General features: G+C 44.2%; 1 protein-coding gene across 2 annotated transcripts; it reads left to right on the top strand.

Moving 5' to 3' along the window:
* The first annotated feature begins 2,172 nt into the window (after positions 1 to 2,172).
* On the top strand, positions 2,173 to 25,861 carry GSPT1 (G1 to S phase transition 1). Of its 2 annotated transcripts, none has more exons than XM_069983704.1 (15): positions 2,173 to 2,575; positions 13,516 to 13,563; positions 13,970 to 14,011; positions 15,257 to 15,484; positions 15,649 to 15,682; positions 15,846 to 15,923; positions 17,791 to 17,971; positions 18,828 to 18,982; positions 19,770 to 19,910; positions 20,528 to 20,621; positions 20,792 to 20,872; positions 22,130 to 22,303; positions 22,440 to 22,529; positions 22,625 to 22,793; positions 24,206 to 25,861. In XM_069983704.1, exons 1-15 carry the CDS (start codon positions 2,383 to 2,385, stop codon positions 24,256 to 24,258), a joined length of 1,761 nt encoding a protein of 586 aa, XP_069839805.1. In that variant the 5' UTR covers positions 2,173 to 2,382; the 3' UTR covers positions 24,259 to 25,861. The 2 variants fall into 2 exon arrangements, with proteins under 2 accessions (XP_069839805.1, XP_069839806.1); XM_069983705.1 differs by having other exon boundaries at positions 2,180 to 2,215.
* Positions 25,862 to 26,071: the final 210 nt, after the last annotated feature.

Raw genomic sequence — 26,071 nt, 5'->3', positions numbered from 1 at the left:
GCCTGGAGGATTCCTAACATATACAATCTAAGGAAAGCTGCAATGTATTCTATACAGGCAGTTACATGATCAGCGCTTCCCAAGAGAGGCCTGGCTTCTCCTTATCCTGAACTCCCTTTAGAGTCAGGTCACTGTCAGCAGTACCACCACTTTTAAAGCAGTTATCCAGCGCTACAAAAACATGGCCACTTTTCCCCCTACTGTTGTCTCCAGTTCAGGTGCGGTTTGCAATTAAGCTCCATTTATTTCAATGGAACTGAGTTTCAAAACCCCACCAAAACTGGAGACAACAGTAGGGGAAAAGTTTTTGTAGCGCACTGAAGCACTAAAGGGTGGACTGACCCACCCTTAGTAAGAAACTCCAGCCCCTCCATGACATGACTCCCTTAGAATCAATGGAACACTATCATAGAGGGGCTAGGGTTTCCTCCCACTAAGGGTGGGTCGGCCCGCCTCCAGTGCTTCTGCCTGGGCCTGGTGATAAAGTCACTTTAAGCTCCATTCACTTCAATGGAACTGAGCAGCAAAACCCCACCCAAGCTGGAGACAAGAGTGGGGCTGTCTCTGGAAGAATGAGGCCATGTTTTTGTAGCCCTGGATAACCCCTTTAAAAAAAGCTGAGGCAACTCTGTGGCTGAGGAAGCTCCAATGATAGCAACCATAAATGGACAGTGAGATCAGTTCAGTTTCCTAGGATTGAACCCCCCATGTCACACATAAGCAAACACATCTCCATCCTGGATCCTCCTGCTAGACTTATGGCCAAATACTTATGGTCATCTCTCCTTACTGAGGAGACCTAGCAGTGTAATGAGACCTTTACTGGCAATACTCCATTGAGGGTGGGGTGGGGTGAGTATACAAATTAGCTTTTCTCCAGAAGGCCTCATGCACACTGAGCAAAAGAGGCGGAATTTCTGCTTGAAATTCCTCTTCTATTCTGCTCTTGGGGTATGTGCACACTAAGCAATTCTCGAGGAATTGTAGCTGAAAGTTTTCAGGCAGAATTCAAGCAGAATTTAAGCCCCCCATTGACTTCTATAGGATTCCTCTAGCAGATCTACAGCAGAAAATTCTGCTCGGAAATTCTGCAGTGTGAACAACAGAGCAGAAAACCCATTGAACACAATGGGACTTTGCTCTGTACATATTTTACGGGAGGAATTTCAAGCTGAATTCAAAGCTGAATTCCTTGCCTTTTCCTCAGTGTGCACATACCCTTGCAGAATAGGAGCGGAATTCAAGCAGAATTCAAGCTCCATTGACTTCTATAGGATTCCTCTAGCAGATTCTGCCAAAGGGCGGGTTCACACTACGGAATTCTCGCGGACAATGTCAGCGGAATTCCGTCAGCTGTCCGCCCGCACATCTGGGTGCCTTTCCGCCGGCTCCATAGACACCATTCTATGGGCCGGCGTTTTCCGCTATACGCTGAAAGAAGTGTCATGTCACTTCTTTTAGCGGATCGCGGAATATGCCGGCCCATAGAATGGTGTCTATGGAGCCGGCGGAAAAGCGTGTGCCCGTGCGGGCGGACAGCTGACGGAATTCCGCGGACATTGTCCACGAGAATTCCGTAGTGTGAACCCGCCCAAAAGAAGTAACATGTCACTTCTTTGGGCGGAAAGCAGATCTGCGATGGAAAATTACGGGCGGAAATTCTGCTGTGTGAATAGCACAGAGCAAAGCCCATTGAAAACAATTGAAAAATGCATTGCTCAATTTAAACGGGCAGAATTTAGAGGGGAATTTCACACGGAATCCGCTCAAAAATCCGCCTCTTTTGCTCAGTGTGCATGAGGCCGAATGAAGGAAATTATTTCAGCCAGGTGCCTAATGCTATCAGCTAGTGTGAGGTGGCCTTCTTCCTTCTGGAGGAGCTCTCTACAAACAAGCAAATACTCTGAAAACCACTTTCACTCTAGTCTACTTATGTGTGCCAATAACACACAGGGACACAGAGTTATTCAATGCTCGCAGTCACGTGGAGAACTACATTTCCCATCAGTCCTTTGCGACTGCGTGATAAAAAGCACGCAAGAAGGAGGTGTTCCGCTTCTACGGACGCTACGGATTGTGGGATTCGTAGTTCGCAGCTGGTGGCTTGTAATCAGAGGAAGGGTAAGCTGGGACTACAACAGTGGCACCTCCTGCGTCGCGTTCCGTGCGCCGGCTTACGTCAGTGACGTCGCGGCAACACACGAGGAGCCGTTGAGTGAGTGCTGAGTCGGGTTAGCACCGCCGCCGCCACCAGCGGGTTCAGCCGGGTCTCCTCCTGCCTCCTAGCCGCCGCCTCTACACCCCCAGGGGGAAGTCGGTACAGCGCATCCCCTGCCCCGCCGCCATCCGCACCTCCCCCCTCAGCACACACACCCGGAAATCATGGACCCCAGCGACACCGCTCCGGATTCCTGGGAACAGGCGGACATTGACGCCCCGGAGGCCCAGCTCAACTCATCCCTGGCCCGGCTTAACGTCAACGCCAAACCGTTCGTCCCCAATGTCCACGCCGCCGAGTTCGTGCCTTCCTTCCTTATGAAGAGCGACAGCGCGGGTGCAGACGGGCTGGAGGAGGGTAAGGAGCCGGGAGGGAGGCCTGATCGGGGTCGGTGTGGAGCCGGACGCCTCGCCCTGCACTGCTGCCTGTAAGGGAGGCGCCGCCTGTGCTCCCGCCCTGCGGTCACCGGGTGTCATACGTGTCCTACAGCCCTGCTACTATAGTGCTCATGGACCGTACCACTCAGCACAGGGGGGCCGGTGACTACAACGTGACCAGTACCTCCCCCTCTCCACATACTGGTATCATCTACTGTCAGACTGATTGACTACTGTTTGTCTGAATTTAGGATCATTGCTGTAACATGGCATGATGTCCTCATGTGTGTCAGCAGTGACATCATAGCATCACATCCTTGTGTGTCAGCAGTGACATCATAGCATCACATCCTTGTGTGTCAGCAGTGACATCATAGCATCACATCCTTGTGTGTCAGCAGTGACATCATAGCATCACATCCTCATGTGTGTCAGCAGTGACATCATAGCATCACATCCTCATGTGTGTCAGCAGTGACATCATAGCATCACATCCTCATGTGTGTCAGCAGTGACATCATAGCATCACATCCTCATGTGTGTCAGCAGTGACATCATAGCATCACATCCTCATGTGTGTCAGCAGTGACATCATAGCATCACATCCTCATGTGTGTCAGCAGTGACATCATAGCATCACATCCTCATGTGTGTCAGCAGTGACATCATAGCATCACATCCTCATGTGTGTCAGCAGTGACATCATAGCATCACATCCTCATGTGTGTCAGCAGTGACATCATAGCATCACATCCTCATGTGTGTCAGCAGTGACATCATAGCATCACATCCTCATGTGTGTCAGCAGTGACATCATAGCATCACATCCTCATGTGTGTCAGCAGTGACATCATAGCATCACATCCTCATGTGTGTCAGCAGTGACATCATAGCATCACATCCTCATGTGTGTCAGCAGTGACATCATAGCATCACATCCTCATGTGTGTCAGCAGTGACATCATAGCATCACATCCTCATGTGTGTCAGCAGTGACATCATAGCATCACATCCTCATGTGTGTCAGCAGTGACATCATAGCATCACATCCTCATGTGTGTCAGCAGTGACATCATAGCATCACATCCTCATGTGTGTCAGCAGTGACATCATAGCATCACATCCTCATGTGTGTCAGCAGTGACATCATAGCATCACATCCTCATGTGTGCCAGCAGTGACATCATAGCATCACATCCTCATGTGTGCCAGCTAGTGACATCATGGCATCACATAGTCGTGTGTCAGCTAGTGACATCATGGTGGCGTCTCGTCCTTATGTGTGTCAGCTAGTGACATCCTAGTGAGCTGGGTCCAGTGGTCACATATGACTCATAATCCCCTCTGTGCATGGTATGTCCTGGGCCATCATGTCTCTGCACAGGACCACATGGCTTCTGTAGGATTGCTGCACGTGTGTGTGACACAGGACCACATGGTTTCTGTAGCATTGCTGCACGTGTGTGTGAGACACAGGACCACATGGTTTCTGTAGCATTGCCGCACGTGTGTGTGACACAGGGCCTCTGTAGCATTGCTGCACGTGTGTGTGTGTGTGTGTGACACAGGACCTCTGTAGCATTGATGCACGTGTGTGTGACACAGGACCAGATGACTTCTGTAGCATTGCTGCACGTGTGTGTGTGTGACACAGGACCTCTGTAGCATTGCAGCACGTGTGTGTGACACAGGGCCTCTGTAGCATTGCTGCACGTGTGTGTGTGACACAGGGCCTCTGTAGCATTGCTGCACGTGTGTGTGTGACACACAGGGCCTCTGTAGCATTGCTGCACGTGTGTGTGACACACAGGACCTCTGTAGCATTGCTGCACGTCTGTGTGTGACACACAGGACCTCTGTAGCATTGCTGCACGTCTGTGTGTGACACACAGGACCTCTGTAGCATTGCTGCACGTCTGTGTGCGACACACAGGACCTCTGTAGCATTGCTGCACGTCTGTGTGCGACACACAGGACCTCTGTAGCATTGCTGCACGTCTGTGTGTGCGACACACAGGACCTCTGTAGCATTGCTGCACGTGTGTGTGCGACACACAGGACCTCTGTAGCATTGCTGCACGTGTGTGTGCGACACAGGACCTCTGTAGCATTGCTGCACGTGTGTGTGCGACACAGGACCTCTGTAGCATTGCTGCACGTGTGTGTGCGACACAGGACCTCTGTAGCATTGCTGCACGTGTGTGTGACACAGGACCTCTGTAGCATTGCTGCACGTGTGTGTGACACAGGACCTCTGTAGCATTGCTGCACGTGTGTGTGACACAGGACCTCTGTAGCATTGCTGCACGTGTGTGTGACACAGGACCTCTGTAGCATTGCTGCACGTGTGTGTGACACAGGACCTCTGTAGCATTGCTGCACGTGTGTGTGACACAGGACCTCTGTAGCATTGCTGCACGTGTGTGTGACACAGGACCTCTGTAGCATTGCTGCACGTGTGTGTGACACACAGGACCTCTGTAGCATTGCTGCACGTGTGTGTGTGTGACACACAGGACCTCTGTAGCATTGCTGCACGTGTGTGTGTGTGACACACAGGACCTCTGTAGCATTGCTGCACGTGTGTGTGTGTGACACACAGGACCTCTGTAGCATTGCTGCACGTGTGTGTGTGTGACACACAGGACCTCTGTAGCATTGCTGCACGTGTGTGTGTGTGACACACAGGACCTCTGTAGCATTGCTGCACGTGTGTGTGTGTGACACACAGGACCTCTGTAGCATTGCTGCACGTGTGTGTGTGTGTGTGACACACAGGACCTCTGTAGCATTGCTGCGTGTGTGTGTCACACAGGACCTCTGTAGCATTGCTGCGTGTGTGTGTCACACAGGACCCCTGTAGCATTGCTGCACGTGTGTGACACACAGGACCTCTGTAGCATTGCTGCACGTCTGTGTGTGTGACACACAGGACCTCTGTAGCATTGCTGCACGTGTGTGACACACAGGACCTCTGTAGCATTGCTGCACGTGTGTGACACACAGGACCTCTGTAGCATTGCTGCACGTGTGTGACACACAGGACCTCTGTAGCATTGCTGCACGTGTGTGACACACAGGACCTCTGTAGCATTGCTGCACGTGTGTGACACACAGGACCTCTGTAGCATTGCTGTACGTGTGTGTGTGTGTGTGACACACAGGACCTCTGTAGCATTGCTGCGTGTGTGTGTCACACAGGACCCCTGTAGCATTGCAGCACGTGTGTGCGACAAACAGGACCTCTGTAGCATTGCTGCACGTGTGTGTGCGACACACAGGACCTCTGTAGCATTGCTGCACGTCTGTGTGTGACACAGGACCTCTGTAGCATTGCTGCACGTCTGTGTGTGACACAGGACCTCTGTAGCATTGCTGCACGTCTGTGTGTGACACAGGACCTCTGTAGCATTGCTGCACGTGTGTGTCACACAGGACCCCTGTAGCATTGCTGCACGTGTGTGTGTGTGTGTGTGTGACACACAGGACCTCTGTAGCATTGCTGCACGTCTGTGTGGGACACACAGGACCTCTGTAGCATTGCTGCACGTGTGTGTGCGACACGCAGGACCTCTGTAGCATTGCTGCACGTGTGTGTGTGACACACAGGACCTCTGTAGCATTGCTGCGCGTGTGTGTGACATCGGAGTCACCTGATCAGAAATAGTCCACTCCAGAAGTTTATATCGCCGGCAGAAGTAATGTCTGATTGTATGGGGTTAGAAGACTCCTGGTAGAAGCAGTCTGTACCCAGGCATACATTGGCCAGAGTGTATACAGGCGTTTGCACATGATCTGCCTGTATACCAGGTGTTATTACATTGCTCATATTTATAGGCCATATAATTACTCTGACGGTGGCCGCCAGTGCTGTGACCATAGCCAGGGACTAGGGCGGTGATATAATTACTGCTCACCTGGCAGCTGTAGTCATCATATATTGTGACATTACCATGGAGTCATTACAGGGCAGTGTTCTCCAGCTGTTGCAAAACTACAACTCCCATCATATACCAGTACAGCCTTTCACTGTCAGAACAGGATAAAAGTTGTAGTTTTGAGTTTTGCAGCAGGATGGAGAACATTGTTAAAGAGGGCTATCTGTGATGGTCCAGAAAGATCAGGATATACATATATACATCTGCCCTGGCTGATCCACTGGTCCTTTACACCATTCACTTGTCACTGTAGCCAATCGCTGGCTGCATTATTGATTGAGTCATATATGTGACATCATCACTGTGGGGACCACCAGATTTTCAGGTGAGCAGGTGTTGTTTATTTAAAAAAAAAAAAACTTATTTGCAGCTTCTCAATTTCCCTAACCATCTGAAAGTCACATGCTGTATTCCGGCATTGTACAGGGAAAGTATACAGAGTATGTACTGCAGAACACCATAGTGACACTATACAGGGTCCGTGTTCCAGGTGCAGGAAACATCTGACGCTATATGTGCACATACCTTTCGTCTTATAAATGTTTAAATAAAAAAATTACTGTAGCAAAAATTAAAACTTAGTTGCTTATACCTTGCAGATTTAGAGGAAAAAGAACAGAAAAGTTTGTTTCCTTTAGGGATCTTTGAAGGGGGTTATCCAGGCTTAGAACAGCATGGCCTCTTTCCTCTACAGACACCTCTCCTGTCCTCAGTTTGGGTGTGGGTTTTGCAGCTCAGGTCTGTTGAAGTGAATGGAGCTGAATTGTAATACATGAGGACAAAACACTGTTTTTGCAGCTGTGTTCTATGTAATCTTGCATTTTGCATAATTGTAGCAGAAACCTCAGTAGGGGCCCAGAAGCTCAGTGACCATATTGTTAGGCTGTGCAGTCCCTGGCAGGTTATCTGACCCCTGTGATCTCCCCAGTCTTGAGAATGAGGCTGTCTATCTTTTCTCCCGCACAGTACCACTGCAGCCTAGGAATTGTGCAGGTTCCGCACCACAGTCACTGGAATGGGGCCGACATGCATTTCTCAGTACAGCTAAGCACAGGCCTCTTCACTCTCATCATTGGAGGTCCTACAGCCATCCTCCATGATGTGTAAGTGAATGCACAGCCTAATGGTGAGCTGTCCTATACTAGAATTTGTGTGTATGGTCCATAGTTATACTTAAAGGGGAAGTCCAGCGTCTTGAACATACAGCTAAACATAACATACACCTTCCTCCCCCAGCTTCAGTTCCTGGTACCCCGGCCGCTTCCTGGTCTGAGTGGCGACCCAGGTCGTAACATGTTAGCCCTGCTCTGCCAGTCAGCGGCCGTAGCGGGGTCCCGCCTCGGCTGCTGACTGAGCGTGCCTGACATGCCAAAACCTAGGTTCCCACTCAGACTGGGAACTGGCGTGAGGGGCAGCGACCCCTGTGCTGGAGCCGGGGAGGTTGTTGCATGTTGTCATGTTCAGCCACCTCCTCCCCGGCTCTTTTGAACAAAAATGCCAGCCTTCTCCTTTTAATTTTTGGTCACCTTTTAATAGATAACTAGCAAACTAGTCTGCAGTGACAGTATGTGATTTCAGGACTGTCAGGTTCTTCATACACCTTATACGAAGGCGTATGGTGATCTCCCAACTCTCCACTTTGTAAAGAAAAGTGTATAGAGTTTGTTGCCTGACCCTTAAGGATAAGATATATAATATATATAAAAATGTTTATTTTTTTTTATTCAGTTCTGCTGAGTTTCGGAACTTGTTTTGTGTAAACACAACATAACTGCTTTGACCCCTTAGCGACCCATGACGTATCTGATAAGTCATGGTGCTGCAGGGGGTGTTCAGAGAGGGGTCCCACCGGGACCCCGCTCTGAACGACGCTGATCCCGGCTGATATGTACAGCCGGGCAGCGCCTTTATTAGCCGGCGTGAGTTCCGTTGCCGCGCCGGCTAATTAAGCCTCTAAATGCAGCTGTCAAACCTCACTGCTGCATTTAGAGGCTTTACGCCGCAAGTACGATTGCGCGGGGGAGAGATCCGTTCTTCTGCCCGTGCTGGGCCTCAGTTAGTAATCCATGAGTTTATCCCCTTACTCGCCTCACTCCCCCTCCATGCTTGGTGCCTTGTGGGTGGGAAGCAGCGCAGTACCATGTGACCCTCAGGCCTCTCCATATTGTAAGTATTTATTGTGGTCTTAGCACTGTACCCCAGAAGCCAGAGGTGCATTCTCCTGCTTGAGCATCCATCTTTGCTTGCTGGTGTAGGTAGATGCAAGATTTGGCATACTGTGCATTATAATCCCCTTCAAAGGCAGGGACCAAAATGATATGTCTTCTATACCGGTGCCTCACACTAGTGAGGCGCCCCCTAGTTGTTGGTGAGGCCCAGCCAAGGGGCCAGTTTTCACAATCTCCATTCTCCATTTTAGCAGCATTATTAATTTATTTTGTACTTGCTTTATTAGTATATAGAGCCTGGGAGATGGGTGGAAGGAAGCCTTAGCATTATTTTCCCCTTTAAATGGACTTTCACCATAGATGGTGAGGCCCAGGCATCCTCTTGGTCAGTCTGGCGAGGCCCAGGCATTGCCTTGGTCTGTTGGGTGAGGCTCCAGTAGAATAAGTTTGAGAAGCACTGCTCTATACTGATATGCTAATGATGAGATTCATGGAGAATAGACATTGTGGGGGAGGTTTATCAAACATGGTGTAAAGTGACACTGGCTCAGTTGCCCCTAGCAACCAATCAGATTCCACCTTTTATTTTCCAGAGTCTGAGGAATGGAAGGTGGAATCTGGTTGCTAGGGGCTACTGAGCCAGTTTCATTTTACACCCTGCGTGTTTCAATATAAAGACTTTATTGAAGCGTACACAGCTATTCCCCCTCATCAGGACCAGGCACCATGGGAGCGTCATGTGACCAAGACAGATTTACACCCCCCGAAAGCAAAATTAAAATTACCTGACTACCAGCAATGATCTGGAAAAGCCATTAAAGCTGATGCACAAAGTAAATTAGGAAACTAAAACTTTTCATCATACCACTAGTAGACTTCATATGCAGAAACTGTAACACCATAAGATAGAATGAGGCAATGTGAAGTCTACCTGCCTGGTGACCGTCACCCATCATGTGTTAGTAGTGACAGTATTCTGCTTGTGTGAGGGAGGCCTGACCGGGCCCATATAGTGACGCCAGACACGCTGTTCTGTATGTGCTGACAATACACGCCATATGGGAGTGGTCGCAGTGCAGGCAGGGCGGCTCTGAGTGAGGCTGGCCCCAGATAAGCAGAGTTTTAAGATTAGATTATTATAATCTGTCATAATATGTGTACATACTATTGTAGTATAGGTAGTAAACCCATTACTAATGTCATACAATCATGACATAATATAGAGAATTGGATTGAGTCTGGCATAATCTAGGGCGTCCAGTAGTCAACGTGCTTAGGCATTTACCCCGACACTTAAATTTTTGGGTTTGTGGGTAAATAGGCATCTGTATCATATAATGATCACAACATTCATCACATGGACCAAAGCATATTTATATGTATCCAGCCTATGGAGGTTCTTATTGAAGGATTATTACTTTGTGACCTACAGCAGGGGTGTCAGAATGACTGCTCTCCAGCTGTTGCAAAACTACAGTTCCCATCATGCTTGGACAGACAAAGCTTTGTAGTTGAGCAACAGCTGTAGGACTGCGGTTTGACACGTGACCTTAGCCCACACTTCACATGGAAGTCACTATTAGGTTATACTTGAAGTTTTTCTTTTTCTTTAGAGGGCTTTTCCAGGATTCAATAGGCTTTCACTATCTGGTTCTGTACATTGTGTAGCCTCAGTACTTGGTTACTCCAGCTTACCCCTTCGCCACATCTGCTTTCTTCTCTGTTCACAGTGTATTATGGGTTGTTCTTTTCCCTTTTGCTGTGATTGCCTTCCAAAAATATGACTTTTTTTTTTTTTTCTCTGATGTAGGAATAAGACGGTGTGGTTGGTTCTGTTTTTCAAGCCAATTTGTTTTTGTTTTGTTTTTTTAATGCTTCAATTCAGTGTAATGAAAATCTTTAAAAAAAAATTGGGCTGGGGTAGAATGGGAAAAAAGAACAATGCCACTGTTTTGGGTTGGATTTTTGTGGGTCTTACAGAGTTCACCATGTTGATATAAGTGATGACAACTTAATGAGTCGCTGTCGTTTTTTTTATAGCGTTGGATAACCAACTTTTCGAAAAATGCCCGAAGGGGTGCTTTAAAATAATAAAACTACATTTACCTCCCTGGCTTCCATGCCGCAGACGGTATCTTACCTCTGTGTCCCCACTGCAATGCTGTTCCCAGGTTGAGAAGCCTTTTGCAGGCCCAGCCAGTCAGTGGCTGCAGCGGTGCCCCGACAAGCCCTTTAAGGGTGGGTTCAGACTACGGAATTCTCGCGGATAAATTCCGCCGAATTCCGTCGCTAGAACGCGCTCACTGCCTCTCACCTTTCCACCGGCTCCATAGACACCATAGACTGGTGTCAATGGCACGGGCAGAGAGGCGTGAGGAACGTGTACAGGCAACAGAATTTTTCAGCGAGAATTCCATAGTCTGAACCCACCCTAAGTAAATAAGGGTGTGGAGCACAACAAGTCTGGCACTGATTGGCTGATGCACAGCCACCCAGTGTCAGGGATCTGGTCAGCGGACTTTAATTAGGGCTTATCTTTGGAGTACCTCTTATATATTAAGGGTGGGTTCACACGTGCAGCAATCGCAGCAGATTTCATGCTGCAAGTTCCACAGCGATTCCCGGCACTGTCAGTTTGAATCGGTTTACATACTTGCACCTGAATTTTTTACCATCCTCCTTAAAGGGGTTATCCAGCGCTACAAAAACATGGCCACTTTTCCCCCCTACTGTTGTCTCCAGTTCAGGTTTGGTATGCAATTAAGCTCCATTTACTTCAATGGAACTGAGTTTCAAAACCCCACCCAAACTGGAGACAACAGTAGGGGGAAAGTGGCCATGTTTTTGTAGCGCTGGATAACCCCTTTAACCCACTGCTGCCTGGTGAATACTTTACTGGTCCACGGTCCGGCTGCTTCTGTGACTCCCAGCTTCCTGACATTCTGCTCAGCCAATCAGTGTCTGCAGAAGGTCACACCAAATGTGCCAACTGAGAGGCCAGTCTAGGTGCATATGAACATGTTTACACCAAATTATAGGGCCAAAAGCCTAATAACGCACCAGTCCAGTGGCCCAGTCAGGGTGTGGTGTTGGGCTTTTGGTGTAAATATGCGGAAGGACAGCACACTGATTGGCTGAGTGGGACATTAGGAAGTCGGGGGCCACAGAAGCGGATCGGTAAAGTATTCACCAGGCCATGGCAGGTAAGGGGGATAGCCCTTTGCATACTCGCAGCAGAATGAAAATCCAGCTGCAAGTATGTAAACTGACAGCACGTGATTTGCAGCGTGAGATCCCCTGTGATTCCGGTATGTATGAACTCACCCGAAGCCTATTCCAAAAAGCCTGCAGAATGAAGCTAGGTCTTTGCAGAGAAACACAGTAGACGTACATGTAACTGTATTATATATGATAAGAAAGCTAAATGATTTGTCAAGGTCATGATCGGTGGCATGCTGGTGTAGCTCAGGTGCCCCTCTGCCAGGTTATTGCACAGACCTGAACTTGTAAAACGTATTAGTCATCTGGAATTGAGAGGAAAGCCATTTATATGGATGTCTATCTGTGTGGAAAGTTTTGATATATATATATTTTTTTTTATTTTAATTTGGCTCTTTTTAATCTCATCTTGTGCTGCACTTTTGTGTGATTGTAATTGGTAAATATTGATTAGAAGATCTCTGCCTGTAAAATCTCCCTGTACCACTAGCTATATGATACAGTAGCAGTGCCAAAGGATTGAATTGAGCTTTGCCACTTGTATTTTGTAAAAGCTAGCCAAAAAGGCATTAAAATGAAAAGTCATGGAAGTAACGTAAAAAGTAGGGCACTGGCTGCAACTTTCCTGTTGCCTTGATTTATTAACTTCCAGTTTCCAAGTAGCAGCCACAATGCAGTGAAAGAACACTATACAGAAGTACACACACTGGTAAACTGTTATCCTGCAAGACCACATGACTATTGTGTATATAGGATAGAAGATTTTTTGATATAGCAGTGTTCCCTTACTTGTGACTCTCTATTGCAAAACCACAACCCCCTAGCATGCCCTGTTTGGGCTTGATGGCAATTATAGCTTTGGGGGGATCATTCTGCTATAAACGTTAACATTTGGTCACAATGTATTGAAGACAGAAACAAAAAAAAATGAAAATGACACCATAAATCCAGCCAGAATTTCTCTAGTCCATGACTGGTAAATGCCGCTTTTCATTATTTGTGTGTGCTTGTTTTAAATGTCAGTAAAAAGAAGCCATATCCTGCTGGTTGCCCTTGAAACATACTTGTGATTCTTCTCAATGCAAAAAAATAAATGGCAGGCTGCTGATGGGACAAATTATAAAAACGAACTCCTCTTTTAGGCTATGTTCACACATAGTATTTCCAGTAGTCTTTTTTTTTTTTTTTTTTTTGTTAATTAAAACCATGAGTTGAACTGACAGGAGAGAATTATAATGGGAAAATTTGCACAGTTTGTGTTTTCAACCCACTCTTGGTTTTGGTTGAGAAAAGACTGACTGAAATACTATGTGTGAACGTTGCCTAAAGGTATAATCCAAGATTAGAGAATCATAGCTATCTTCCAAAAATGGCCCCACTTTTGTCTTCTTGCATGTGGTATTGCAACTCTGGTATTGCAACTCTGCACCATTCATTTTCATAAAAACTGAGCTGCAATTCAACACCCAAACGGAGAACAGGTGAGGTGGTGCTGTTTCTGGAAGAAAGCAGCTATGATTTTTGAATCCTAGATAACCCCTATAAATTCACTCTGTAAATTATAACTAACATTTCTTTAATTCATCCCCATTTAGATACAACAGATAATTCTGCACAAGAAGAAAAGTCCCAGTCTTCGGAAGGTATGCCTTATTGCCTTTCTCAGTAGTGATGTCGATTCTGTTTCAGTTTTTAGTTATTTTAGCTGTTGTCACCTGATGCACCAAGCCCTCCTTGTTCACAATCTTTGTCTGTGTCTGACTTCAGTTATATCAAAGAGAAGAGTCTACATTCAGGGCAAACCTAAATCAGGTCACAATGGCAACTAGAAAAGCCTGTGCCACCTGTTCTTGGCCTGCCGCCCTATAGTCATTCAATGAACCAGGACCTCAATTTTTTTATATGAAGCAAAAGATACATAATAGTCAGAGTTGGAATAAGCGTGTGCTTTGATGTGTTTAAGTGAAATTAGGAGGTCAAAATTTAACAGTTTGTGTGAACCTTTTCAAAAAAAAAAATTTCTGATTTCAGATTTGCATTTTTATGTAGGTTCCAATGCTGTTGTTGGCATGGATATTTCTGAGCCTGTTGGTAAGTACCAATTCACATTCTAGGAAAGCTGTCCAGTAGTTGTTGTTTAACTCCTCAATGCAAATTCACATACATGTACGTGAATGAGTTAAACTGTTGAAGCACAAAGTCACGCAGTGATGGTTTAACTTTAACTGCAGCCAGCAACTGGTGACAGGTCCCAGCGACCAACCAGGCACCTATCACCGCTGGCCTATTACGGAGATTACTGCGATTGGTCCATCTGTAATGGTAGACCAATCACTATGTAAACTGACAGGAGGGGCTGGCTTTTGACAGCTGTTTTGGCTCTGATCTGCTTCGTTGTGTGCAAGAGAAGATCAGAGCCAGGAAAGAACAGCCCAGCAAAGCTAATAAAAAAAAAAAACAAAACAGAATAGTTAACCCTTTCCTAGTCTCTCCATTGAAAGGGTGATTGTATGAAATTTACTTCAAACATGGAGTACATTGAGTACATAATGTCAGAATCACTTGGATAAGTTAGTTTTATAAAGTTATTAGCACATTAAATGAGGTCGGTCTCATATGATGGAGGGGGAAATGATAAACAACAACTACCTCTCCCCACGCATGCAAAGCGCTGTCAGAGGCTCCGGGTGCAGAGGTCACTAGATAATGACGGTGTGACAACATTACTTTATCATTACACACCAGTCTATAATGGATTACTGTACAGTTACATCTAGTAACTCACTGGTGAAATCTTCTCTGAGCTGTATTGTTCACTTTCTCTCCACAATTGTGCCAGTCCCCTACTTACCTTTCCCCTACAAAGTACCCTAAACAGTAATCGTGCCCCCCTTTGTGTCTCATTCAGTAAAGTGGGTAGGTTCTTACCCATTCTGCTGTCCATTTTTTTTTTTTCGACGCTGTGGCAGAGGGCATGTCAGTGATATCGCCATGTATCTCTGCTGGAGGGAGGAAAGAAGAGTCACTTCCGGCAACTTGTCAGAAAAAACGTAAAGATTTCTTCTGCCCTTGGCCCCAAGTAAATGAAGGGATAAGGGTGCGTGCTCAATCACTGCTCCATTCACTCTCTGTTAGATATCCCATGATAGCAGAGTATACAGCACTTTGCTGTCTTTGAAAGGGAATAAAGGGAAGGCTGGGCATGTGTTTTGTTGCTATATTGGTATATATTGATATATAATGAAGAGGAGTGAAAAAAAAAAGCTTGAATAGTGATTAAGAAACTATGCTTGGACTGATTATGCTTTACTATACTTTACTTTTGTGTATTTATAGTAGAAAATGGAGAGACTGAGATGTCGCCTGAAGAGTCCTGGGACCACAAAGATGAGCCGAGCGAAGCAGAGCCAGGAGGCGGCTTCTCGGGAGATGGGGGCTCCTCTGAAGAAGTTGCCCAAGAAATGATGGAGGAAGAGGAGGAAGTTCCAAAACCTAAAACAGTTGTTGCACCACCCGATGCACCCAAAAAAGAACACGTTAATGTAGTGTTCATTGGACACGTAGGTATGTAGTCTTGCAGTCACTGACAGCTTCATTAAAATGAAGCAAAAAAAACAAACAATAAGCAATACTTGGATTTGTTTTAATCCGCAGAGTTTAATGGAATTTTTGACTAAAATTTTGTGCCCTGCAGTCACATAAATAATTTTTTATCTTTTTTCCACCAGATGCTGGGAAATCAACTATTGGTGGACAGATAATGTAAGTATATACTGAATTTATCAACTTCAGTCTTTCTGTAACAACTGTATAGCAGGAGTCTCAAGCTGAAACTAGGGAGCAACTGGTTAGGGACTATTGCTGTAGATTAGTCTCTGGTTTTCGTCACGTTATGCGGTCAGTTATATTTACTTTCTTATTTTAGGTATTTAACTGGTATGGTGGACAAAAGAACACTTGAGAAATATGAAAGGGAAGCAAAAGAGAAGAACAGAGAAACCTGGTGAGTGATATTATAAAGGTTTTATAAAAAGAAACTGGTCCAATGTCTGTTTTTAGACAGTTAACAGGACCAATAAAGTATGGTGGTTGCTGACAAACCCCTCGACTTGGCAGTCACCCGAACGACCAGCTATTCAGGAGTCTGCCATGGAAACATTCTGAGCAGCAGATGCCTCTGGGTCTGCTTTTAGTCTATATTTTTGAGAGTCTTTTGAACATAACAAACACAATTATTCACAGAATAACACACATTACAAAGTTATACAACTTTGTAATGTATGTTATGTCTGTGAATGGCCCCCTTCCCCGTGTCCCACCACCCCCACCCGTGTACCCGGAAGTGTGGTGCGCTATACATACCCGTCACGTGCCGACTCGTCTGCGATGTTGTCTTCGGACGGCCCGGCCGAATCCCTCCGAGCGTCCTGAGTGCCGGCCGCCCTCTTCAGCGTCATCAGATGCTCAGCCGCGATTGGCTGAGCACAGTTTGGCTCAGCCAATCACGGCTGAGCAGCTGATGACGCGGGCGCGTCATCGGCTGCTCAGCCACGATTGGCTGAGCACAATTATGCTCAGCCAATCGAGGCTGAGCAGCCGATGACGCTGAAGAGGGCAGCCGGCACTCAGGACGCTCGGAGGGATTCGGCCGGGCCGTCCGAAGACAACATCGCAGACTGAAGATCGGAGACGAGTCGGCACGTGACGGGTATGTATAGCGCACCACACTTCCGGGTACACGGGTGGGGGTGGTGGGACACGGGGAAGGGGGCCATTCACAGACATAACATACATTACAAAGTTGTATAACTTTGTAATGTGTGTTATTCTGTGAATAATTGTTTACCGCCGCACTACCCCTTTAAGAGGCGCTTACCTCTTAAAAGGTCTATCCAAGCTTAGAAAGACATGGCCACTGTTAGAAAAACAGCCCCACTCTTGTCCTTAATTTGGGTGTGGGTTTTGCAGCTCAGTTCCTCTAGGCCCTTCCCGCCACTGCACAGTAAATTCACGTCGCTGCAGCCTATGCCTGGTGCTGCAGCGACGTGATTTTACTGCAGAGGATGACACAGGCGTAGGAGCTACGCCTGTGTCATCCGTGGCGGGTCTCGGCTATCAGTAATAGCCGGGGACCCGCCGCAACGCTCAGCATCGGAGCCGCGCTCCGGTGCTGAGAGTTAACCCTATAGCAAGACCGCAGTATCTTTAGGGCTCTGGAGAGATAATTCTCCCTCTACCTCTCTGCGAATCAGAGTCCCTATGGTAGTCATAGAAACTGGAAGCCTCAGGGTTTCTATCTACGGAGGCCGGCAGGGGGGGGGGGGAGGGAGGACAGAACGCGCGCCGGGCGTGCGCCTGTCAGCTCTGCCGCCTCCCCTCTCTCCTGCCGCTGATACAAGATTGTAACAGCGGCAGGGGACATCAGCTTATGGGATCTTTATGATCCCATAAGCTGATGTAAAATCACGACCTGGGCATTGAGGCATGAATGATCCCAAGTCGTGAAAGGGTTAAAGTAAATGGAGCTAACTTTCAATGCCACCTACAACCTGGAGACAGGGGTGGGGTATTTGCAAACAAATCCTGGATAACCCCTTTGATATTTTACATCTGAAACCAGACAAAGCCTAGTCCTAAAATCTGGGGATGCTTTTCAGTTATCCAGGCCACAGTGCATATAAAATACATCAGTTTCCCTCCATCCTGTACACCTGTCTGTTCAGCATACTTGCAGTAAGCAAACCACCATTCATGTGCCAGTCTTTGTTCCGATCAGTTTTGATATCATCTGACTAAAAGTATCCATCATTTGTAATCTCTAATTTTTTTATGGGCTTTTAGATGCAATAATAATTTCGCCCTCCTTTCAGGTACCTCTCATGGGCTTTAGACACCAACCAGGAGGAACGAGACAAGGGTAAAACTGTAGAAGTTGGCCGTGCCTACTTTGAAACAGAGAAGAAGCACTTCACAATTCTTGATGCCCCTGGTCACAAGAGCTTTGTTCCCAATATGATTGGGGGAGCCTCACAAGCAGATTTGGCTGTGCTGGTATGTTATATGCTATACTTTTTGGGAAACATCTGTGGTTTAAAATTTATACACGCTCAGAATTCTTATGATGGATCTGAAGCAAATATGTCCATCTTTAATGTGGGTTCTTCACTTTGCATCTATAGTAGCTTCTAAATCATGCATGATATATTGCCCCAGAATTTGGGAAACGTTAAAGACAATACACTGGACATATGATACAATGGTCCTCCCAGAGCCATATTATATGTTGAGACCATAACCAAAATGTCATCCGAAAATGAGAGAAAAATGAAAAAAATAAGCAAATAACTGATATGGAAAACAAGTCCTTGCATACAATAGTCAGAAGCTACTGGAAGCTGTAAGTTTCTTTCTATGTAGAGGACAGGAGCATTTTCAGGGTCCTGTACAGATTACACAGGGCCCTAGTAAAATGAAGCTGCCCTCACCTGGTGCCCAAAGGAGCACCTCATCCTGTGGCAAGTAAGGAAAAGAATGTGTTGGATCACACTGTACTGTAGAGAGAAAATACTACACAGCCAGTCAGTGTGTGCACTTCAGTAAAACTGTGGGTTTACCAGCAAAATGGCCACTTTTATTGGTCGATCATCTCACTATGTACATGTTCCACACATAGTGACTGTAGCATTGTATGTTGAGTCTGGTCTCAAGTTACAATGGTCCATAAAGGAACACTGTATATTGAAAATATTGTAAGTTGAGGGACCACTGTATTCTGCTGGATCTCATTTTTATGAAGGTTTTCTTGGTACTGTGACCCGATGAGTTTGTTACAACTTTTTACATTCTTTTCATATTGTATGAAGTAAATAGAATTGGTCAATATTCAATAACTTTTTATTTTCTTTAGGTCATCTCTGCGCGAAAAGGAGAATTTGAAACCGGATTTGAGAAAGGAGGACAGACAAGAGAGCATGCCATGTTGGCAAAAACGGCTGGTGTAAAACATTTAATAGTTCTTATTAATAAAATGGATGATCCAACAGTAAACTGGAGCAATGACAGGTACGTAATACAGTCATTTGAAAAACTTTTGACATGACACTTTTGATTGATTGAGGTCTCTTGCTAGAATGAGGGCGGAGACTAATGGCCTGTTTATACACACACTGATTTTTAACGCCAAAGCCAGGAATTTGTTTTTGAGAGGAGAAATCTCAATCTTTCCTTTATGACCTGTTTATGACTGTTTAGTCTGTCCCTGGCTTCCTGTTCTTGTCGTATTCTCGCTGCAAAAGAGACTACATAGAATTTAATGACATTGTGTTTTTAATTGTGTAAAAAAAAAAAGCTATATTTGAAATCTGTAAAAATGACCTGTTACCTACCACTTTTTAAATGAATTCAGATCCAAGCTATTACATTGTCAGACAAATGTCCAGATTCCTCTGACTATTTCAGGATTGAGCTTGAGGGGTCCAAAGGTTTGGATTAGTTGAAATACAATGTCTAATTCTTGTTTAGCCTGACGAGTTGTCCTTGTCGACGTAGCCAGGCAGGTCCACTGACAATCTTTTTATGGCTAGCTTTACAGTCAAGCAGCCTGAATAAAGGGCTTATCCAGGATTCCAAAAACTGCCATACCTGTCTCTAGGTTGTGTGCGGTAATAAAGCTAGACTTGCATGTGCTGTATTATGCCTTTCAATGTGTGATTTATATATAACACAGTTGCTGTGTAGAGGTAACGTTCTAGTGATGTGCTTTGTTTTATGTAGTATTTAATACTACTTTATATTGATATTTACACTGTTTCCATGTCAACTATTAATTCTAAACATATAATTATTCCAGATATGAAGAATGTAAAGAGAAACTTGTACCCTTCTTAAAGAAAGTTGGTTTCAACCCTAAAAAAGACATTCACTTTATGCCATGTTCAGGTCTGACTGGCGCTAACTTGAAGGATCCAGTGGAATCCTGCCCATGGTACAAGTAAGTATGGAGCCTAAAAAAAGAAAAAGCTGCCTTTGGCAGGGAAGTGACAATTTAAGGCACAGTATGTCAGCACATAGCATGCCTATGGCTCCTTACTATAAAGCCATAGTTAAATCATGCACTGCCATGTACAAGAGGTTTAAGTGGAAGACTGGTAAAACCTTTTCAGTGTAAGATGTGCTGGATTTATCTAGAGGTACATGTGTCAAGAAATCCAGCCACTGTGCACCTCACTGAAATTAATGATAAATTAAGTGCTGGTGTTGTGCATGGGCTGCCATGCAGTGCATCTGGAATTTAAGTTTCTGGATGTGCTTTCAAAGCTGTCCAGAATATAATGCCCCCATAAGGTTCTTGGGGGCATCTGTAATGGAATTCCAGATAATAAGACAGGTATAATTTCTGGGCCTATTTTCCGGCATGGACACCCTTCAAGAAACATTTTGAAGGGTGTCCATACCCAATAGATTTCCTGACCCATAGGGTTCATTTAGGAGAGATTTTCCTGATTCCCGAGAGGTTATATAGACTGCTTGGAATGGTAAAAAAAAAAAACATTTATTTGTACCTGCCACTGTCTTACACTCAAGTAATTCAACACAATTTTTTTTCAGTGGGTTACCATTTATTCCATATCTTGATAACTTGCCAAACTTCAACAGATCTTATGATGGACCTGTCCGACTTCCGATTGTGGACAAATACAAGGTGACCCTAATGTTTACTCTTTACTGTACCTACAAATGTTAGAAAACAGTTTTGCTAGTCATTTTGTCAAGTTAGTTGGTTAAATAGTGAATAGACTTAATGAATCAAATTGAATAGTAGCTTAATTGTGTAATTTTTTTTTTATTATTTTTATTTTTTTTTTCTTCTAGGACATGGGTACGGTGGTTTTAGGAAAACTAGAATCTGGCTCAATATGCAAAGGACAGCAGCTTGTCATGATGCCAAACAAGGTGAACAGTCTGGTTGCATTGTGTTCTCTTCTATACTGGGCATGAAAAAACTACTTTGACACTTGTTAAAATCAATATCTTTTTTCATTGTTAATGGGGTTTTCTTGTATATAGTAAGGCTGGGTTCACACTGCATTTTTGCAATCCATTTTTTTTTGCAAAAAAAAAAAAAAAACTGATGAAAAAGATGCAGTTGTGTGCATCTGTTTGGATCAGTTTTTCCATTGGCTTCCATTATCTAAAAAAACAAAATAACAGACCTTGTTGATCACTTTTCGTGTACGCTAAAACAGTATCTAAACGGGTGCACTTAAATGTATTCAATTTTTTTTTTTTTTTTTTCATTAAACTGATGGAAAACTGTATTGCAGAAACGCAGTGTGAACCCAGCCTGACTTTACACAGCCATCTCATCCAATTTTGTTAAATAGAAATTCCCTCCAAGCCCCAATGGACAGTGTATAGAGACTAGTGTTTAGCAAACCTTTCAAAATGTTTGTGTTCAGCAAAGTTATGCACACCCGAACACTCTGTTAGATTCTACATGGCTGCAGAAGTTTGATGCCACGGGCTGTATCCATGTTGTTCTGGCATCCCTAGGGGGGCATTGAACTTCTGCAGCTGCAGGGAATCAAACGCTGAGCATTCAGGTTTGCCAAACACAAACAGTTTGATAGGTTTGCCCAATGCTAAAGACTTGTGCAGTCACCACTCCTTTCCATATGGATGTGGTATTGGGCGAACACTTCATGCGGTAGGACAGGGGTCAACAACCCCTACTCTTAAAGAGTAAAATAATTAATTAGATAACTTTTGATCTGTGAGACATATTTGTTATTGGTCAGGGCCTGAGTGTTTTAGCCCCTGCAAAATCTGGATGAGCTGCCGCATGCTCCTCTCCCATTCTGTGTCTGAGACCTAGACTGACTCATAGATTAATATTTAAAGTCTGTCTAGGTCACGTGATGTGCTGCTTGGAGTGAAAGCACTGCATGTGTACTACTCCTGGCTGGTTTAGGTGTAAATTGTAAGAAATCTTGTGTACGGGGAGGTCATGCCTCCCCATGCACATACATACCCCTCTCACACCCACTTGGCAAAGCTCATTACACAGAAGCTTGCAAGACCACATGTAACAATGTTGGGCGCCCCATGGACACACCTACAATGGCAGCCCAGTGGAGTAGCACATTATTTCTTAATCTGTTTTGTGCCATTGATGAAAGGATTGTGTTACCTCCTGTGTCCTTATCACAGCACACCGTTGAAGTTCTTGGCTTACTCTCTGATGAAGTAGAGACTGAGTTGGTAGCACCTGGTGAAAATCTGAAGCTCAGGCTCAAAGGAATAGAAGAAGAGGAAATTCTTCCAGGATTTATTCTATGCGACCCAAACAACCTTTGTCATTCTGGACGCACATTTGATGCCCAGGTACAGCCTACTGGTTTTCAGTTGACAATCTTTGTGTGTGTGTGTGTCTTTTTTTCTTTTTTTTTTTTTTTTTTTTTGTTACAGCAGTTTCCCAACAGTCCCTAAATGAATCTGCATCTTGTTTTCATTCTTTCAGATTGTGATTATTGAGCACAAATCAATCATCTGTCCTGGTTACAATGCAGTGCTTCATATTCATACATGTATTGAAGAAGTTGAAATTACAGTAAGTGACTCTTGGCCTTTTCTGCTTTCAAAAACTGCAGCCCTAGCCACAGATGCATGAACTAATAATGGTGTATTTTTTCTTTTTCTCTCAAGGCCTTAATCTGCTTGGTAGACAAAAAATCAGGGGAAAAAAGTAAGATACGGCCCCGTTTTGTCAAACAAGATCAAGTATGCATTGCCCGCTTAAGGACAGCGGGAACTATCTGCCTTGAAACATTCAAAGATTTCCCTCAGATGGGCCGATTTACCTTGCGAGACGAAGGTGAGGACTTCTGTAAATCCATATACTTTGAAAATTTTGTGTGGCTGGGAAGCTAAGAAAGTCGCTGAAAGTTGTAGACCAGTGTCTACATTCCATTGATCCTGGCTGGTCTTTGGTTACTGCTGTGCAGCAATGACCTTCCTATGTACTACATGTTGCTGCTTTGATCACATGGATTTGGGCATATCATTGCTGTAGCACAGTAGAAAGTCTGGCAAGTGCCGCTGGAGTGGTTGTGCTGGAGCAGCCACTTATTTATCAGTTTAATAATGGTTTACTATTTTTTTCAATCACTGAAAACCTTTTTAAAGCATATATCTTTAATATAAAATTTTGACTGGTCTGTGTCCAACTGCTAGAGAACTAGTGGAGAGAAGCATCTCCATCCAGGCAGACCCATAGACTAATAATAAAGCTACCTAGACTGAGATTGCTGCAAGCCAGGGAGTTAAAGGGAAACTCTAGTTAGGAAAGATTTAACACTTCCATCCCCACCATAATCTAAGCTTGTTTGTAATAGGTTTCTATTAAATAAATTGGTCCATTTGTCTGCAGCACATCCTGACTCACACCCTGAAGCTGCTGAGACAGAGGTCACATGATCTGTCTCTTCTGTTGCCAGGCAAGCTGTAACCCCATTTATAACCCTGCCCACCACAGACTTTACACAGTGGGGAAACAGCATCTCCTGAATAGTATAGAGAAAGAGTGATGAAACAGTCTCCTTTCACCTAATCTATGTAAATAAACAGATATATAGATACTTTATTTACTGTGCTAAGCAGATCAAACCATTGGTGGGCAGATACTACAAGACAGGGACAGTTGGTTCTGAGGTGCAATGCATGCTGGGAGTTATAGTGCACCATGTAGGGTGCCATGATTTAAAATTGGGATAATTTGTAAAAGTTTAAATCTGGGGCTAGGACCAGCGTAGACAAACGGGAAAGGTGTCAAGCAATCGTAGGGGATCAGTGAGTTCACCTTTATGCATTTTGTGCATTTCATTTTCTTTTCTTTTTTTTATGGGATCACTGGAGTTCCCCATTAAATGCACTACTGGATCATTCTCCTGATTGGTGTGGGTGTCAGCAATGAGCCCCTGACAGTTAAAAACTTTTGACATGTTAAAATGTCTTGCTTGGGCTGGCAGTGGGTAATTTCCCCCACATACCCATATGCTTTATATTGTTGCTGTTGAGCTCAAACAACCCCCTTTAGGAAGTTTTAGACTCATGGGTGTTTTTATAGTTTGCAGCTTGTCTCTTTTTTGAATTGAACATCAGCTGATCATTTGATATCTCTTGTTGTGTCACTAGACTTAAAGGGTACAATGCTTCTTTGTTTGCATAGTTTACTTTGGCCTTACTGTTGGTAACTTGTTTGTTCTCTTTGTGATTTTTTTTTTTTAGGTAAGACCATTGCAATTGGAAAGGTCTTGAAACTGGTTCCAGAAAAGGATTAAGCTTTCCACTTGACCCTGCACAATACTGTGAGGATATTGACTCTACGGAAGCCTACTTCACATCGCCTTCTTATTTTCAGCCCATTGACGAACTCTATTCCCTTTTAAACAAAAAAGCAGAAAACAGCAAGTCCACATAGACAGCTTTCTCATATTGAGAGCTCTGCTATGCCACTGTTGAATTCCCTCCCTCAACATTTTATTTTATTCCCTATTAAATTCTGCAACCTTTGGAAAGATTTGGCAATAGCTTCATAAGTGACGTGGACAAAATTGCCTGTGAGAAAGAAAATCTTAAGTATTTTTTTTTATTAACTACATGCAATACTACCCTGTCATGTCCAGTACATAAACACCGTAATTCTAAGCAGACTCGGCGTGTGTAAGCACATGTTACAGAGAAAACTACCGTGTTAATAAAATATCAGTTTCAAACCTTTTTTTCGGTATTTGACTTGCTTTTGAATGCTTACTTTTTTTTACCTGAATGTAACACTGCTGCATTTTTTTCCATATATTTTATTAATCTATTGGCTTAGAATTTTTACCATATCCCTAAAGTCAGTGACCCATCCAAAAAAATCAGCAATATCTAAAAATTAAAAAAAAAAAACACACCAAATTTGAAAGAAACAAAACCCTTTTTAACTGAAGGTGATATTCAAGCAAACTTGATACCGCTTTAATTGTGATAAATTTGATGGCAGACTATTAGACTGTAACTTTGTTCTATGTATTGAAAACATAAGTGAAAATCGCTGCGGGGGCATCAATCAGTTCTTGAGTTTTAAGGGAGTGAATAGCTTTTTAACATTCAGATTTCTGATTTACAAGGAAGACCTAGGCATCTCCAATCTCCACTCCCTTTTAAAAGTTCTACTTTTTAATTACTACCTGGGAAGGGTTAATTTCTCAGTTGTAGTTCAGTCTTTGTGTTGTATAATATAAAGGCTTGAATTCTCCTTGCTGCTTAAAGTGTCTGAGATAAGCAGAGGACTAATCACTGCTGAACTCATACAAATTTGCACATATTATACCTTTTGGATATGGAAGATAGGTAGAGTCCTGCCGCCTGTAAACGTTGCATATCAAGAGTTCAGCTTGTCTAGAACTGAAAAAGGTAGAGAAGTCTCTGGTTATTAGTAGGTGACACAATAGAAGTTTCTTTAATTCCAGCAATCCTCAGGATACGAAATAGTGTAGCTACTTCTAGCTCCAAGAGTCTTACAAGGGGCCAAAAGTAAAGAAATGGTAATATATGCTTTTTGCTTCATTTGGCAATTTATTTTTTTTTAGTATTCTGAGTTAGTTTTTTGACTTCTGATTATGTTTTGACGTAACGGTGAAATGTATTCAGATGTAAAAATTCTGAACTCCCAGAATCCTGTGCAGTCAGTGAATGGCTGACAGGCTGGAAATAAATGAAAAAGAAAACGAAGATTGTTTAACCCTATGTTTCTTTGTATCTGTGGATTTTCCATTCATTTCACAAATGAGGCTACATTGTATGACCAGAGAAAGCTATTGTCCTTCAGTTTCAAATGATTACTCTTGTAGCTGCCGTAATGCATGAAATGGAAATAAATTTTATTATGTCAGCAAAGATGTGGACTTGGTGTTTACTTTAGGTTAATGGGAATATGATGTATGCATTGATAGGGATGCTTCGACAGTACCTTTTCACAATTTTATGCCCACTGAACCCATTATAACCAGTGATCATAAGAGGTAAAATGAAATACAGATCTCATCACCCTGAGTAGTTCATGTTTGCTTTTATATCTTGTCATATATCTGCTGAAGATGAAAGTGT

Source organism: Dendropsophus ebraccatus, chromosome 9, assembly GCF_027789765.1.
Source record: "Dendropsophus ebraccatus isolate aDenEbr1 chromosome 9, aDenEbr1.pat, whole genome shotgun sequence".
Classification (NCBI taxonomy): domain Eukaryota; kingdom Metazoa; phylum Chordata; class Amphibia; order Anura; family Hylidae; genus Dendropsophus; species Dendropsophus ebraccatus.
The sequence above is the reverse complement of the archived record's forward strand: the minus strand, read 5'-3'. Positions and strand labels throughout refer to the sequence as shown.